This window comes from Centroberyx gerrardi, chromosome 10, assembly GCF_048128805.1.
Source record: "Centroberyx gerrardi isolate f3 chromosome 10, fCenGer3.hap1.cur.20231027, whole genome shotgun sequence".
Classification (NCBI taxonomy): Eukaryota; Metazoa; Chordata; class Actinopteri; order Beryciformes; family Berycidae; genus Centroberyx; species Centroberyx gerrardi.
In genome coordinates, this window is record NC_136006.1 from 22,493,754 (window position 1) to 22,511,101 (window position 17,348).

General features: G+C 39.4%; 4 protein-coding genes across 6 annotated transcripts; all 4 read right to left on the reverse strand.

The window, feature by feature from the left end:
• Positions 1-1,391: 1,391 nt before the first annotated feature.
• LOC139927447 (gamma-crystallin M3-like) lies at positions 1,392-2,183 on the reverse strand. The gene is made up of 3 exons (XM_071919586.1): positions 2,151-2,183; positions 1,774-2,016; positions 1,392-1,670 (listed from the first exon to the last, which is right to left on the reverse strand). Exons 1-3 carry the CDS (start codon positions 2,181-2,183, stop codon positions 1,392-1,394), a joined length of 555 nt encoding a protein of 184 aa, XP_071775687.1.
• A 3,601-nt stretch (positions 2,184-5,784) lies between these two features.
• Positions 5,785-8,988, reverse strand: LOC139927432 (gamma-crystallin M3-like). Of its 2 annotated transcripts, none has more exons than XM_071919569.1 (3): positions 8,971-8,988; positions 6,191-6,433; positions 5,785-6,063 (listed from the first exon to the last, which is right to left on the reverse strand). In XM_071919569.1, exons 1-3 carry the CDS (start codon positions 8,986-8,988, stop codon positions 5,785-5,787), a joined length of 540 nt encoding a protein of 179 aa, XP_071775670.1. The 2 variants fall into 2 exon arrangements, with proteins under 2 accessions (XP_071775670.1, XP_071775671.1); XM_071919570.1 differs by lacking the exon at positions 8,971-8,988 and adding an exon at positions 6,536-6,550.
• A 2,816-nt stretch (positions 8,989-11,804) lies between these two features.
• LOC139927430 (gamma-crystallin M3-like) lies at positions 11,805-13,973 on the reverse strand. Of its 2 annotated transcripts, none has more exons than XM_071919568.1 (3): positions 13,962-13,973; positions 12,195-12,437; positions 11,805-12,080 (listed from the first exon to the last, which is right to left on the reverse strand). In XM_071919568.1, the coding sequence occupies exons 1-3, from the start codon at positions 13,971-13,973 to the stop codon at positions 11,805-11,807; spliced, it is 531 nt and encodes a 176-aa protein (XP_071775669.1). The 2 variants fall into 2 exon arrangements, with proteins under 2 accessions (XP_071775669.1, XP_071775668.1); XM_071919567.1 differs by lacking the exon at positions 13,962-13,973 and adding an exon at positions 12,572-12,604.
• A 2,469-nt stretch (positions 13,974-16,442) lies between these two features.
• LOC139927450 (gamma-crystallin M3-like) lies at positions 16,443-17,212 on the reverse strand. Its single transcript, XM_071919591.2, has 3 exons — positions 17,192-17,212; positions 16,807-17,049; positions 16,443-16,718 (listed from the first exon to the last, which is right to left on the reverse strand). The coding sequence occupies exons 1-3, from the start codon at positions 17,198-17,200 to the stop codon at positions 16,443-16,445; spliced, it is 528 nt and encodes a 175-aa protein (XP_071775692.1). The 5' UTR covers positions 17,201-17,212.
• Positions 17,213-17,348: the final 136 nt, after the last annotated feature.

The window sequence follows — 17,348 nt, forward strand, 5'->3', positions numbered from 1 at the left end:
AAATGACATGATGAAGTATTTCTGGAAGCCGACATAAAGGTCTCTATTCATGAATATATATGTAGCTGTCAGCTGTTCCTGTGTCATAAATCAGAGTAGGCTACGTCTTAATGGATAAGTTTCACGATTTTGGACCTATATAGAATTTGTCTCATACACAGCTGTAGTTTTTGGACCCGCTGAAAACACTGACTCCTGAGTCAGCTGTCAGTTGCTAGGCCTCTTGCTACTAACAATGAGTCCAAATGGGGCATGTTAAAATATCTCCTAAAAACCCATTTTTAGGCTCCACAGGGGAGTTGAGAATAAACATGACACAATTCTGCCATTACGCAAACTTTAACAAATCAAGAACTCACAGAACTATTTTTCTCTGCCACAGCACAGACTGCTGTGGGATGAAAGTGCGTTACTGGCGGCGTGATCTAATTTCGTGGACGGTCAGGTCAGACTGTGAACAGTTGTACATGGAGCCAGTTAGAGTTTGGGAGAAGATTATCCACTGAGTGGAAATGGTGCAGTGCTGAGCTTTCTGCACTGTGAATATGTACTTTGGTTGGTCGCCATATAATTTTCACAGACTGGCTTTTTTGGAGATATTTTGATAAACCCTATTTGGACTCATTGTTAGCAGCAAGAGGCCTAGCAACGGAGCTCGCCGTTTCAAGTGACAGCTGACTCTGGAGTCAATATTCTTTCTGGGTCCAAGTACTACAGGTATATTATGACCAAAATTGCTGAATTTAGGCTTGAGTGTTACCAGCACTTTTGAATTATGCTTGAAAACTAGGTAACTTTTTATGTGCCACAGTCAATTTGGCAGATACCACACTGGAACAGGTCAAATAATTATATTATACACATAGTTGAATTCCAAAATTAGCAACATTCATTCATTTTCAACTAAACATTATGAATATCAGTATGGTGTTTATATTTAATTAATTACCCAGTACATGCATTTATGAATTAGGCCTAATCCTAAAACTACATTCAACCTTGAATTTTGAGAAGGGTATGGTCTGTGCAAATTTGTCATCATTTTAATGATATTTGTAAATGAGAAATTGTTAGTGAGACAGCTGCCTGCCTTCTAAATAGCATTTCATTTCAAAAACACTGCATTTCATAACCCAGCAAAAGATTTACTTGTATAATGTTTTCAGTGATTATTTTGATTTTTTGGGTGATAATCCTTCATTGTGACAGTTGAGCGACAAGCTGCACTTGTGAACTTGACACTACATTCCTTTATATGAAGGAATGTTTGATAGCAGGAAATATAAATAACCAAAAATTATTTACACAAAACCTTTTGTAAACAAAAAAAGGGAGTCAAAATGGTTCAGTGGATTATTTTATTTAGAGGAATTTATTCATTTAGTGAACATTTAGTACCAAGAATCCATGATACGCCTCATGCTCATGAACCTGTTGCCACTCCAGCCCATCTCCCTGAAGTTCCTGTACTCTCCAGGCCTGAAGTACATCATCCTGCCTCTGTAGTTGGGCTGGTCGTACATCAGCCAGTGGCCGTCCATCACATTGCAGGACATGCAGTCGTTCATACGGTAACGATCCATGATGTTGTCACAGTCGTCCATCATCTCATGCATCTGACCACCGAAGTTCTCCCTCTCGTAGATCCTCATCCTGAACTGGCCTCTGTGCTGTAATATGACAGATAGTTTGCATAGGATTGGAGTCAGGAATGGAGGATATTAGGAGTGATTGCATCCTCTACACTACAAGTCACAATGTTATTTAGCTTACCATGGGAATCATACGGCAAGACCTGATGCCACCGCTCCATCCCCACATGCTCATGTAGTCGGAGTACTCTCCCCTCCTCATGAAGTACTGGTTTCCCATGTAGTTGGTGCGGTCGTACACCATGAAGCAGCCGCTCTCCACCCTGCAGGAGTGGCACCTGCTCAGGTAGGAGGACATGTCAGCGCAGTCGCTCATGCACTCATAGTGACGGCCCTGGAAGTTCCTGTCCTCGTAGAAGATGACCTGAAAAGGAACAGTCAATTGATAATGGTCAGACATTTCAGAAAGAAAGACAGATAGAATAAGATATAGTAATATTGATCCCATGTAAAGAGCAATTAATGATTAAATATATATTATATATATTAAAACAGTACCTTGCCCATCATGTTCATGCCAGTAGTGGTCATGTTGACTGCTGTTGCTATGCTTGCTCTGCTTGTACTGCTTTCCTACCTGTTTAACCCTTTCCTTTTATACCTGACCAAACACAAAAGAGTCAATAGCCCCTCTGAGAGAACCCCTTATTCAGCAATTCACTATAGAGGCCTACAGAATGCTGAGGTTATGTCCGCATTTCCAGGGACTGGGTACCTCACAGTCTTTAGAAAGGCTTTTTCTCTCATCACAGAATGCATTTTTCAACAGTGCTTATAATGTCTGAATAGGTTGCCCTGTTGAAATGGTAAATTATACAAACGGTACATAATTATTCAGTATTTGGCTGTTTGACTTCAGACTTGACGTATTTAGTATATATTATATGTATATATAAGCATATTCTTCTGAAATAGTAAGAATATTCTGTATATTGCTTTGAAACACCACGGTTTCAGCACTGTTGGTCATGGTGCACCTGATTAACACCTGATCAAACAATAGTCTGATGTCAAATGTCTTCATGCCAGGTAAGTTTGTGCTATTTTACTATTTGTGTAACAGACATTTCTGGTCTTATAATGATAATGTGCCCACAAAAATGTCAAAATGGCTACCTTACTAAAATTAGAAATGAGTGGCTGGCACTGAAAATGAATGTTACTCTGTAAAATGCATTTCTTAGGAAAGCTTTGCTAGCTACCCTTGGCTAATGATGTTACTACCGTCGTGTAGCTGTGTAAACTTGATTCAGTAAAGATACATGAATCACAAACAATATGGCTATATACCTAGGTTCCAATATTTGTCCCAGTCTATTGCTTCTTGCCAGGTTGACTCTGCAAATATGCTATCAAAATGTTACGCCCAATAGCTAATGACCCATGTTTTAATGATAACTGTACAGGAAAGTAGATTGCAGCAAAAGGCTGACATGTATTGCCTGTTTACAAGTATATAGGTTACATTTATTTGACAACCAACATACTATTTACATTGTAACTATCATGTGTGTCTATCATAGGACTCCTGTGATGAGGTCCAAAGACAGGCTGCATGTCCACAGCTGTCTGGAGATGTAGAGGTTGTGACCTTTACACTGCTCCTTCCCTCAAGTCTCACACCTGTTGAGAAGGAAGACTACTCAAGCAAATCAGGATATCATTATTTAATTTGTATATTCTTGATATTTCTGTAATATATTTTCTGTATGTGCAGTAACATTTCTGTGATGTTTGTAAAAGTGCTAAAATGCCGGCATTGACAAAACCCTTAAAATAGCATTTTGGGGCATCTGAACCCAAGTAGAGAGAGAGTTCAAAATATTTCTGTAACTGTGCATTTGCTGGCTAGCTGTGGTTAGTTTGCAAGTGTTATGACGTGTAGGGCCTAAATGCTAACATAGATAGATAAATAGATATATAGATAGATAGATAGATAGATAGATAGATAGATAGATAGATAGATAGAACCCTCTTTTCAAGTGTCTCATCTGTGTTAATCAATCAGCCAACTAGCTTGATTTCTGACATTCTTTATACTAATATGAGGATGTGACAGTGAAAAAGTTAGTAACCTTGCTGCATTGAATACTGGGTAATTCTTTATTTAAAACCACATTTTTAACACATAGCCTAGCTACTGCAAACCATAATGACAACATGATACTAATATCCTTTGCATCACTAACATATTCATATAACTCAATTTCTCATATGAAATAAATTTGTGAAGTGTGTCAATTTGAGAATGTAGGCCTACATAGTTACCTGCAAAGGAAATAATGTGTAGCTAGCAATGTAGATAGGCTAGGTTCATATCATGCCATATCATGTTAGTTCAACCTTGTACACATTTTGTAACACTGTGGAAATGGTTTTGTTTCTTAAAACCATTGCATAGACACTTGCTGGTATTGTGACAATGTATTCATTATTTACTTTTACATCCAGGACCTGGTTTTCAATACAGTGTGAAAATCAGTGAAGGGTTTTAGGTGTATACAGGTCACGGTTGTTGAAACTTTTTCCTGTGTTGGTCTGGTACAATTTTGCATATTGTGTGTAAGATATCAACTTGTCTCTGATGTATAATGTAGCAACATTATCAATGTCCCTTTGTAAGTGCTCTGTGTTTTTCTCACCTTGAATGTGTATAGTCATTGGAGAGTTGTGAAACCAACTCAATTAAAATGTTTCTAAAAACAAAACCCTAGATTATGAGATAATTTGCCATCTTAATTTTTTTTTTTTTTTTTTTTTTTTTTTTAACCTTTATTTATTCAGGGGAGTTTCACTGAGAGCAATGCTCTCTTTTTCATGGTTCATGGTTGGGCCTACATTTTATGCCCCATTATACATTTTATGCCCCATTATATGCCTCTTAAACTCAGGTTCAATTCCCAACTCATACCAAGCAGATTTCTACAGTGAGTGAATTTAAATTTTTAGCTAAAGTTTTTCTTGTGTAACCATGACCAAAGCCTTTTTTTTTTTTTTTTTTTTTACCTTTCTTAACCCAATTACCAATTTAGTTGTATACTTGCCTAAACCTAATCGTTAGCTTAGATTGATTAACAGGTGAAAATGGTGCGTCCACTTGACACTGCTGTCATAGAGTCCAATTTGTGGTGGAGGAACGTATGTTCACAAAATGTGTGTCCACAACAAGTAATATGCATTTCAGAGTTCATGCTCATTTCTCAAAATTTTATGAGACTGTGTTGCCTTTGGCTGGGTTAGGCCTGATGATGAGATTAATTCACAGTACAGTATGTACAGTAAATTAACACACAGTTAAATGTACCATAACCTTGACTTGTAAAATTTGCATTTATTTAAAGATACTTCTTCAACTAACTCCTTTGTCTTTAGCTGAAAGTTCATACTAAGTTTTTTTTTTTTTTAATTATTTTTAGGCATTTTATGCTTTATTGATAGAGACAGTGTTAGAGAGAGAGAGGGGAGGACATGCAGCAAATGACCGGGTCGGGCCGGATTCGAACCCTGGTCACTGTGGGAAGTTTGAGGACAAAAATATCCAGTAGAGTTGCTGCTTATTCATGAGACATTTCCTATGACAGTATCAACTACTTTAAGTGACATGACAAAACAAAAATAATCCCACTGAACCACATCTCTTTCATCAACCAATTTTAGCACTGAGACAATTGTAAACTACTGATACTGTAACTAAATAGATGTAGAAATCGGAAATTAGGGATGATTCCATCCTTCAGACAAATTGTGCGTGACTGTTATGAGCTATTGCTAACCTCTCAAACCAGATGATCTTTGTAGATTTCTGTATTGAGGGTTTAAGCAGTAACCGGCACACAAGCAACACCTGTGTCATTATAAGGTATGTATACACCTAGTCTAACATATTTGTTAATATTCCAAATAGCAATAACAATATGTTTCTATAATCTCAAGAGTTAATTTTATAGAATAAGTATTTATTTTGTGTGCTAAAAATCATTGTACACCTTGTTATTTACTTTGTAGTCCCATGGTTGACCCATTTTCTACTAGGTTAACATGATGAAATAAAACAACAGTTAAAAAGGAAATGTTGTCAAAAAAAAAGTTTTAATCATTTGTGGTTGATTTAGACATATTTTACACAGGTGATTTACATCATGGAGTCCATGATGCGCCTCATGCTCATGAACCTCATGCCGCTCCAGCCCATGTCCCTGAAGTTCCTGTACTCTCCAGGCCTCATGTACATCATCCTGCCTCTGTAGTTGGGCTGCTCGTACATCATCCAGTGGCCGTCCATCACGTTGCAGGACATGCAGTCGTTCATACGGTAACGATCCATGATGTTGTCACAGTCGTCCATCATCTCATGCATCTGACCACCGAAGTTCTCCCTCTCGTAGATCCTCATCCTGAACTGGCCTCTGTGCTGTAATATGACAGATAGTTTTATTGAAGTGTTTGCATAGGATTGGAGTCAGGATAATGTCAGGAATGGAGGATATTAGGAGTCAGTGCATCCTCTACACTAAAAGTCACAGTGCTATTTAGCTTACCATGGGGATCATGCGGCAGGACCTGATGCAGTCTCTCCATCCCCACATGCTCATGTAGTCGGAGTACTCTCCCCTCCTCATGAAGTACTGGTTTCCCATGTAGTTGGTGCGGTCGTACACCATGAAGTAGCCGCTCTCCACCCTGCAGGAGTGGCACCTGCTCATGTAGGAGGACATGTCAGAGCAGTCGCTCATGCACTCATAGTGACGGCCCTGGAAGTTCCTGTCCTCGTAGAAGATGATCTAAAAAGAATTAAATATGGCAAAGAGAGGTTAAAGACCAAGAGTAATATGTGTTTACTTTGATTAGCATTTGAAAATATGAGGTGAGATCACTGTGCTTACCTTGCCCATGGTCATGGTGGTGGTGGTGTTTGCTCCTCAGAACTGTGTCACTGCTGCACTGATGGTTGTCCTGTTTTAACTCTTACTTTTATACCTGACCAAACTCAAAGAATCTGTGGCCCCCATTGTGTAAACCCCTGACCCAGCAACATGGTATAGAGGCCTATAGAGTGCTAAAGGGTGTTTGTCACATTTCTATGTGACTGGATCCCCTAGAAGACTTTAGAATAGAGTTTTCCATAGGGAAGTCAATACAATGAGCATTTTTTGTTACAATACAATGTAACAGACAATAGTCTCTTTCACATATCTGAAAACACACTGTATAACCTTCTGAGTGGTAAATTGAGAATTTATAGACAAGAGTATCCCTACATGTGTATGTGGTAGTCTGATTTCCCAATACAATGCATAACTGTATGACCGAAGTTTATTTTTTCAGCTACCTTAAACATGTCAAGTACAAATTTAATAGCAGAGAAACAACTACATGTATTAGAGTTGAAGACTACATGGTTCATTGTCTATAAAGAAATAATAATAATCACAAGTGAATCATGATTATCAGCTGTTTAAAACCCTATGTTACCAGAGGTTAGTCATAGTACTGTTCAGTACAATTCAATATATTGAATATGGTATATGGTAATTAGTAATTGTAACCATTTTAGGATAAATCTCATGAGATTCTTTTTGAAGAGATCTCCAAACAATTTTGTTTGCAGATGTTGAAAAATCTCTCTCACCATCATTAAATGTAGATTATTTAAATCATTAATCACAATTTTATTTGCTATTACGTTTCTGTCATGATATTGTATACTAATTAAGGTTGTTACATAGCTAACAGTCCTGTAATTATGTTTTGTTAGCGTGGCAATAATGTTGATTGTATTCAGTTGTGATTTATCCAAGTCCTTAGTCTTTTGCACTATGTATGCATGTGCCTTGTATTCATAATAATAATGGTGGTAGTGGAGGTAGTAATGATGATGATCATGACAAGGAGAAGAGGGGTGAAGAGGTAGATGAAATTAAAGAAGAGGATGTCTATTCTTACAGTTCGGTGCTCCACAACCATGCAGTAGCACTACAAATTGAATGTATAAAAGAGAGGAAACTGGACCACTCATCAGACTAAAGTAATGTGAAGAGAGACAGGAAATGGAGACGATAGAGTGATTTCATATCATAATGGAAGTACACCTCAGGCAGTTGCATTATATGTGATATGGAAGTGGGCCTGCTTGTACATGAAAAAGTAGTCCATGGAAATTTTGCTATAGTTTCCTTGGGCTTTTTCCTCGGGCTTCTTATGCAGGAAACGTGTGCTTATGACAATGATGCTAAAATTGAAGATTCTAATTTACGGTGTGTAAAACATGAAAGTAACTGGGGTGAAGATGTTTTGGGCATTCAACCTAATAAATATGTAATTTAAGATGTATTAGTTGTAAACTGTGATTTATTAAACCAGAAAGAACTCATTTGGACCTTGGATTGTGCATGTTATTTAATATGCTATTGCATGTTAAATGCAATGTTTAACAGCTAGCCATGCATGAGAAAGAATGCATTAACGTGCCAAATTACTGTTGTGTACGCATGCTGCATGATCTACTCCACTGCCATGCTTAACTGTGCAATAGCAATGGCTGAAGAGAGTACAGAGGAGGATGAAGATACCAGGCCAGGAAAAAGACACATAAGGGGGATATAAATCACTTTGTTTTGACAATGACTGAAAAAATGGCAAATATCTTTGTGTTTCTCTAAAATTACCAGCGCAATGTTGGCATTTATTGATTTTGTGATTAAAAAATGCAAAAAAAAAAAAAAATGGACATGAAATGTGCAAACATTATGAAGGAGGCATAGTCAATATCTCAGCAAATATCAGATGCCCATATTAATTTTACATCATAATCTGAATTTGCCACATTGATATCAGTAACAGCATGGAAGTATTGGTATGTGGGGTGCAAATTGTGATAAAAATATATATATATATATATTTTCAGGTGCAAATTATTATTATGTAGCTAAATGTCAGAAATTATCTCACATTTAAGCCAAAAGTAATTAATTTTACTTTTCTGAATTTACTTATATGCTAAATATGTACAGTATATATCAAAATAGAATATTTGATAAATGTCTGAACCATTTCTTGAAGGTTTTTCCACAATGTTTGATTTTTTTCCCAACATTTAAAAGTCCCATATTCTACACTTTCCAGTGTTTGATTTTTTGTCTTGAGGACCATTAAAAACAGTTTGTGTGGTGTCATGTACCAAAAACACTCTCAATCCATTTTTACACTCAATTCATTTTCCAGCATCTCTCTGAGCCTTGCCAAGAACAGGCTGTTTCTGTTGCTTATTAATATTAATGACCCCTCTGTTCTGATTGGCTAACCGTTTCAAGAGTGAAACTTGAGACACCACAGACATGGCAGAGCAGGCAGCAGACAGGTAATAAACAATGACAACCGCTCAAACGCTTTGTTAGCCTATTATTTCTTACAAAAATGATAATGAGCGAACCTTTGTGACGCCACAAAGTTATGGAAGTCCAAACAGCTTGTTTAGAGGCTCGTTTTTCTAATATGGATTGTGTGGATTTAGTTGGCTACCGTGCGTTTTGATACTTTCACCATGTTTAGATAGCACATCCAACTCCTTTATAATCAAAGAGGCAAGGGAAATCCTGTTTTACACAATATGGGACCTTTAACAAATGTGTTAAAGGCTTTTCCACATTTAATAAATGTTTATATGTACGGGGGAAAGTACCCACCTTATAGGTAACTTAGACAATTGTTTAAGACACACCAGCTGTGCTGGCACGGTACCAGCATAAAAGACGCAGGTGTGCATAATTACTCTGGTTTTTTGATCTTCACTGAGCAGTTCAGAGTGTGTGATAAGAAAGAAGTTTTAACGTACAGAAGTGTTGGCAATAGCAGTGATCCACAACCTAGTGGATTGGAAGCGAGAGCTGGTCGTTTGGCCCCTCTCTGGATTGCTGTCGCCTCCACCAATCTAAATCAGTGGTTACTGCTAGGTGGTATTGCGAGGCCGCTTATGTCTCCGGGGTTAAACTATCCAGATGAGAGAAGTGGGTGGTAGATAGAGGCACATCATAGAAAGTATTGCGCGGTGATGCCCACTTGCACTTTCAGAGGTGTTGCCTTTCTCTCTTTAACTCAGCTGTTCGGGTGAAACAGTCCTGTTTCTTTCCAATCTGGGCTGCAGCTCTGGGCCTGGCCCCTGAGAGGGTGGGACTCCTAGCCATGGGGCTCTCACAGTCTGTGGTACAGACCATGCAAGGTGCTCAGACCCCATCCACAAGGGCAATGTATTCCTCTTTGGTGTGAGGCACATCAAGTAAATCCTATCACTTGCACAGCTGAGGACCTCCTGCTGTTTCTGCAGGAGCAATTGGATAGTGGGAGTCTTCATCAACCCTTAAAGGGCTGGTTGTTGCGATCAAAGCGGCTGGAAGGATGTGCATAGGCTTAGAGCCTACAGCAAACCTGCAGTTCCACCTTGGGATTTGGAGAAAGTCCTGACGGCTCTGCAGCGCAGCCGTTTTGAACCCCTTGAGTTGGCTATCCTGAGATGGTTGCTCAAAACTTTCTGTTGGCACTGACTTCAGCAAGAGGGTGGAGAAGCTGCAGGCTCTTTCTGTGCATGAGAGCCTTTGCAGATTCAGACCAAAGGACAGAGGAGTGATGCTCCATCTGAACCCTACCTCCCAAAGGTACTCTCTGAGTTTCTACCTGAATTAACTGTTGGAGCTCCGCCCCCCTTATTCCCCCCGGGAAGGGGTACGGGAGCAGTCATTGTTATGTACTGTTAGAGCATTGCGGATGTACATTAGTCTTACACGGGCTCACAGGAAGACAGATCAACTTTTTGTTTGTTTCACGATTGTCCAGGCCAGCAAGGCTGTCCCATTGGATCGTGAAAGTGATCCAGCATGCAAACAAGGAGACGGAAGCACCAGTGCCACCTGGCCTCTGGCATCACTCCACATGCAGCGTCACAAACGCTTGGGCTCTGTGGTGAGGTGCCTCCCTGGCTGAGATCTGCTCAGCAGCTACTTGGTTGGCTCTGTCTACCTCACCAGATTCTACAGGCTGAATGTGCCTACCACTGCATCCTTTGGGGAGTTGGTATTGGGGGAAGCTCAGCCATAGTAATGGCTGGTATTGCCAGTTCCCCCCGCAGTCTTCGGCCTGGTCATCAGTGGCCTCTGAGGGGGTGTAGTCTCTTACCTTTTCAGTTAGCTTAGCGTATGGTGGGCTAACTTGAATGGCCCCTTCCCCCCCTGTGAACTGGCCTTTGCGTCTTGCGGGGTCACTAGCATCTTGCGCCCTGGGGCCCGGTGGCAGGGAATAGCGTCTGGCTGTACCTGCCAGCCGAGGGGGGTGTGAATAGTGTACATTTGTAAATAGTTTCTTCAGCACCAGCCATGTATATAGCTCACATATCTATGGGTATGGGTGTCTTTGGGGGTCTGACACTGCTCCACTTATTCGCGGTGTGTCTTACAGAGTTCCCCCTACATATGGAATATGTAGTTGGATGGTGAGATACTCTCGATACAATAAAGAACAGTGAGTTACATTGTAACCATTGTTCTCTCTCTCCAATTCGGAAGTTGCTCAGAAGTCGCTAGGGCTTTTAACCAGCTTAAAGGCCAGTTAATGCTTTGCCCACCAGGTGGCAGCTCTGTTGCATATTGATTAGGAGCGCTGGCAAGCGAAGTAATATGAACTAATAAGCACAAATTTAGCTGAAATATCTTGTGTCTCAGCTGATTCATTTTTTGGGACATGAACAAACTGATTCAGTTTGCGTTTGTCTTGTTCTCTTCGTACCATACTATTTGGACTTGAAGTTACAATGAATGAGCAGTTTAAGCTACATCAAATATTTCTATATGGTGGCAACACCATATAGAAATGGAATCAGCTGATTTGTTGCACTGCTTCGCATCCTATGAGCCTGCTTTACAACAGGTGCAGTTGTCACTGTACTTTAAACACATATGTAAAAAAAAAAAAAGTGACATTTATTATTTGTTATTGTGAAAAAATAATTTACACATTTGTTAAATGTTGAAAAGAATCCAACATTTATTAAATGTGGAAAAACCTTTCACACAATTGGTATGTTTAATAAATAATAATAATAAGTAATAAATACAACAACACCAGAATTTAAAAAGTTATGTCATTTATTGATGTTAAAATGTACATTTAGCACATGTCCCTGATGCGCCTCATGCTCATGAACCTGTTGCCGCTCCAGCCCATCTCCCTGAAGTTCCTGTACTCTCCAGGCCTGAAGTACATCATCCTGCCTCTGTAGTTGGGCTGGTCGTACATCAGCCAGTGGCCGTCCATCACGTTGCAGGACATGCAGTCGTTCATACGGTAACGATCCATGATGTTGTCACAGTCGTCCATCATCTCATGCATCTGACCACCGAAGTTCTCCCTCTCGTAGATCCTCATCCTGAACTGGCCTCTGTGCTGTAATATGACAGATAGTTTGCATAGGATTGGAGTCAGGATAATGTCAGGAATGGAGGATATTAGGAGTGATTGCATCCTCTACACTACAAGTCACAATGCTATTTAGCTTACCATGGGAATCATACGGCAAGACCTGATGCCACCCTGCCATCCCCACATGCTCATGTAGTCGGAGTACTCTCCCCTCCTCATGAAGTACTGGTTTCCCATGTAGTTGGAGCGGTCGTACACCATGAAGCAGCCGCTCTCCACCCTGCAGGAGTGGCACCTGCTCAGGTAGGAGGACATGTCAGCGCAGTCGCTCATGCACTCATAGTGACGGCCCTGGAAGTTCCTGTCCTCGTAGAAGATGACCTGAAAAGGAACAGTCAATTGATAATGGTCAGACATTTCAGAAAGAAAGACAGATAGAATAAGATATAGTAATATTGATCCCATGTAAAGAGCAATTAATGATTAAATATATATTATATATATTAAAACAGTACCTTGCCCATCATGTTCATGCCAGTAGTGGTCATGTTGACTGCTGTTGCTACGCTTGCTCTGCTTGTACTGCTTTCCTACCTGTTTAACCCTTTCCTTTTATACCTGACCAAACGCAAAAGAGTCAATAGCCCCTCTGAGAGAACCCCTTATTCAGCAATTCACTATAGAGGCCCACACGTTAAACACTGGTGTATGTTAACATCTGACTCCAGACCAGAGTGGTATGTTATTGCATTTTATAATGTAGGCTATGACATTTCAGATTTAGATATGTAATGTTAAAATGTTCAAAGTAGTTTGGATGTAGTGAACTACTTTTTAAAATTAGCTTTAGTGTACTGATCTAATTTGTCTTGATAGCTTTGTGTAGTTCAACTACTTTCTCCGTGAAGTATTTGGTAGCTGACTCAGCTACATTTTCAAAGTAGCTTCCCCAACACTGCATATATGCACATTGACAGCGGGTGTGAGGTTAATGCAAATTATAGTGCTTGAAAGTGGACCATAACTCCACTAGAGGTATGTATCACACTAGAGCTATATGGTAAAAGTGAGAAACACATAGATTAGGACTACATGTTACATACAACATTTAAATACAAGTGTTATTACTGGTGTAGGACATAACATACAAGCTCATTGAGCTGCGGTAGTCTAACATGACTTTATGGTTGGTAATATATAGCTTTAGTTACTCTTCTTGCCTTGTGAAGTTTGTCTTCTCTTCACAGTCACAGGAAACGCATGTGTAACAGTCTGTGGAAACTACCGTATTTTAGAGACCGTTGGATTGTAAAGGGGACATAACATCATGTGCGCCTCTTGGTGTAGTTTTATGGATTGACTTAATTTTTCACAGTTGAATTTTTATTATTTATGATACTGTGGCGGCTGTGACAATACTGTGGCGGCGCGCGACAGATGGCCCTATGTAAAGGAATCAGTGAAGCCACGAGTACTGCTAGAGATAACCTGTCAGTCCCTCTTCAAAAATTTTGTTGGAAATGTATGTGAAATTATTGCTGAACTTTGAATAAATTGTATGTACATGTATGTGGTCTGTGTAGAATAATGTTTTCTCTTGCCATTCCAGACCCCAAGCAATCCCACCATTGTGACGACAAGTTGTCACACGCTGCCTGATGGAGCACCGTGGTGAAGTACCTGTTCAACTCTTCAAAGAGTACAATGTAAGTGAATTCAAATGTTAAAAGATGAAAAAAATGAGATTGTCGCCATTTTGACATTGATGCAGAACTTACACAATGTAGCTGTTTCTTTTGGTAACTAACATGCTGTTTCTACATCCTGTGCCTTATCTTTGTGGATGCGCAAAGACTCACATGCCGCGCTACAACATGCTGGCACCTTTGTGACCTTAAAGCAGGCTTGCCCGTTCATTTTATAATTTCATGCCCATACAACCTGACATGGCACAAGGGTGGGTGGGCTGGCGCAGTGAAATGGGAGTGACATGTAAATGAGGTAGCACAAGACGAGGTGTTAGTATTTTTGTGAAAATTAAGTTATTACGATGGGAGGCCCACATCTAATCTCAGTGCAACACCAATCTTTGGATGTTTCGGTGCTTCTACCAGCAAGCAAATGTAATGTGTGCCTGAAGTGCACAGAAATTACAGAATAATGCTGAATAATGTGAATTAAGAATAATAAAAAATAATCTGAATAAAGACATAATAATAATAATGGCATAATAATAAGAATGTCCTTAGTTATGATGCTGAATACTTAATTATGAATAGTGAATAGTTATGAATAGTGTCCATAGCTATGTTGGTTTATGTTTATGTTGGTAGTTGCTCTGCTAGTTGCAATTTTGCATTACTTTCAAACTAGCTGCAAACTACAGCTACAGCTCATTTAGCTTAGGTAGCTACCTAGCATTTTTCAAAATACAGCGCTACTTGTTGTCATTGCGCGCTCCCGCAAGAGCTGAGCTTCCAAGATTTAAGCTGGCTGTGCGAGGCTACTAAATTTAGGGAAGATCTGAATCATGAGAAATAAAACCTATTCTTCTCTCATCTATCTCCCCTAGAGCCGTGTAGCCTGACAGTTGTTGTTGTTTTTGTGATTTTTCAGGATGGAGGCAGTGTCTCGCAGGGCCTTGCATTACAGATGATGAAGAACTACTTGGTCAAGACGGCTGCGTCAGAGGGTCCAGAGAACATCGGCATCTTGACAGAGGCGGTGGAAGTTCTGACCTGTCTGGGTAATGTGCCAAAGGCTTGCTCCATGCTTGTTGGCTTGACGTATGTGCTGGAACCCGCCTACCCCAAAGAGCTCAGGTACACGTTTGAACTCTTCCAGAAACTTTTCCTGGAACTGGATTGTTCAAGGCTGTCCCCAAAAGTGCACAGCCTCAAGAATAAACTACTGGCTTAAGAAGAGGGACCCTTGCAGGACAACGTGGGAATAGTTGCCGTCAGAACTGATTGTTATTCAGCTGCAAATTTTGACTTCAGCGCTCAAGTTTCAAAGTGTGTATGCCTTCCTGAGACTGAAATTGTTCCGTTTATCCCAGAGATCTCATGTAATTTATTATTATATATTATTTTATTTTGTAGATTTGTCATACTTCAGTTAATCACAGATGTCTCATGGAAGAAAACATTTTATTAAATTTTTTTGATGAGTCATACCTTTATGGTATGAGGCTAAGTACCTTTATGTTTTCAAATCAATATTTGCATATGCACAGGCAGCTGATATGGTATTTCATGATCTGACAAATTACACTATGTTCACACACACAACCTCTCTTTCTCTCACTCTCCCCTTTTTTTCTCTCTTTCTAACACAGTGCACTTATTTGAAGTAATGTTTGTTAAAATGTTCACTAATGTACTTGTATTATGCTATTTTGCACTTTTAATGATTGCATAGTTGGGAAAACTTATTGTAGTCCTGAGTTCCAGAAATAAATGTATTGACAAGGTTACCTGGTGTTCTTATTATGCATGATGAGGTGTTAATACTACTTTAGTAAATTATGACAAAAAAAAATTATATACAGTACTGTGCAAAAGTCTTAGGCACCCTAGATTTTTTAATACACATTTTGTCTTAGATGTTTATTTGTCTTCTGCATTAGTGTGTCAGTAGACTGCTCTTCATAGTAAATTTACATTTATTTACGTTTATTTAGAAACTTTTCATTTCATTATTTTTGAAAGCATCTTTGCTTTATGGAATTGTTTTTTTTACATGTGCCTAACACTTTTGCACAGTACTGTATATAAAATATATTATTGAGTAGATTCAAAATAATAAAATTGTGGCAAGTGACACGTAATATTATTGAATAGACATTTTAGGTTATATCAACTCAAATTTAAGCATATTATTGCTAAATCCAACACATTTTGACAGCTATTTTCATTACCCTTGACTTACTTTTATTGTGTAAATTTTACTTAACTTATTCAATAATTTTTAATCAATGTTGTCGGACTTTAAATCTATTCAATAATATTACGTGTCACTTTGTTGCCACAATTTTATGAAGTTACCATTGATCACATTTTTTATGGTGTACAGAATGCTGAGGTTATGTCCGCATTTCCAGGGACTGGGTACCTCACAGTCTTTAGAAAGGCTTTTTCTCTCATCACAGAATGCATTTTTCAACAGTGCTTATAATGTCTGAATAGGTTGCCCTGTTGAAATGGTAAATTATACAAACGGTAAATAATTATTCAGTATTTGGCTGTTTGACTTCAGACTTGATGTATTTAGTATATGTTATATGTATATATGTAGGTATGTTTAATAAATAATAATAATAAGTAATAAATACAACAACACCAGAATTTAAAAAGTTATGCCATTTATTGATGTTAAAATGTACATTTAGCACATGTCCATGATACGCCTCATGCTCATGAACCTGCTGCCGCTCCAGCCCATCTCCCTGAAGTTCCTGTACTCTCCAGGCCTGAAGTACATCATCCTGCCTCTGTAGTTGGGCTGGTCGTACATCAGCCAGTGGCCGTCCATCACGTTGCAGGACATGCAGTCGTTCATACGGTAACGATCCATGATGTTGTCACAGTCGTCCATCAGCTCATGCATCTGACCACCGAAGTTCTCCCTCTCGTAGATCCTCATCCTGAACTGGCCTCTGTGCTGTTTGAGGAGAATAGGAAAGACATTAGTTCCCAGAATAACATGCCCATGTCTCTGTAAAATGTTGTTGAGGTTGCGTTATACCTACCATGGGAATCATACGGCAAGACCTGATGCCACCCTGCCATCCCCACATGCTCATGTAGTCGGCGTACTCTCCCCTCCTCATGAAGTACTGGTTTCCCATGTAGTTGGTGCGGTCGTACACCATGAAGCAGCCGCTCTCCACCCTGCAGGAGTGGCACCTGCTCAGGTAGGAGGACATGTCAGCGCAGTCGCTCATGCACTCATAGTGACGGCCCTGGAAGTTCCTGTCCTCGTAGAAGATAACCTGAAAAGGAACATCAATGGGTGTTTATCATGACAGCAGTCAGTTCCATCACATATCTATTAATACTGTGTCAATCAATGTCAGTTAACTTTAATGTGTAATATCCATGCAATATTATATATATATATATTTTTTTTTTTACCTTGCCCATGTTGATGGTGGTGGTGGTTTCTCAGATCTGAGAGAGCTGTTGGTGAACTGATGTCCTGCCTGTTTTAACCCCTTACTTTTATACCTGACCAGACCCAAAGACTGTGTGCCCCTCTATTGTTAAAACTCCTGACGCAGCAACATAGAAG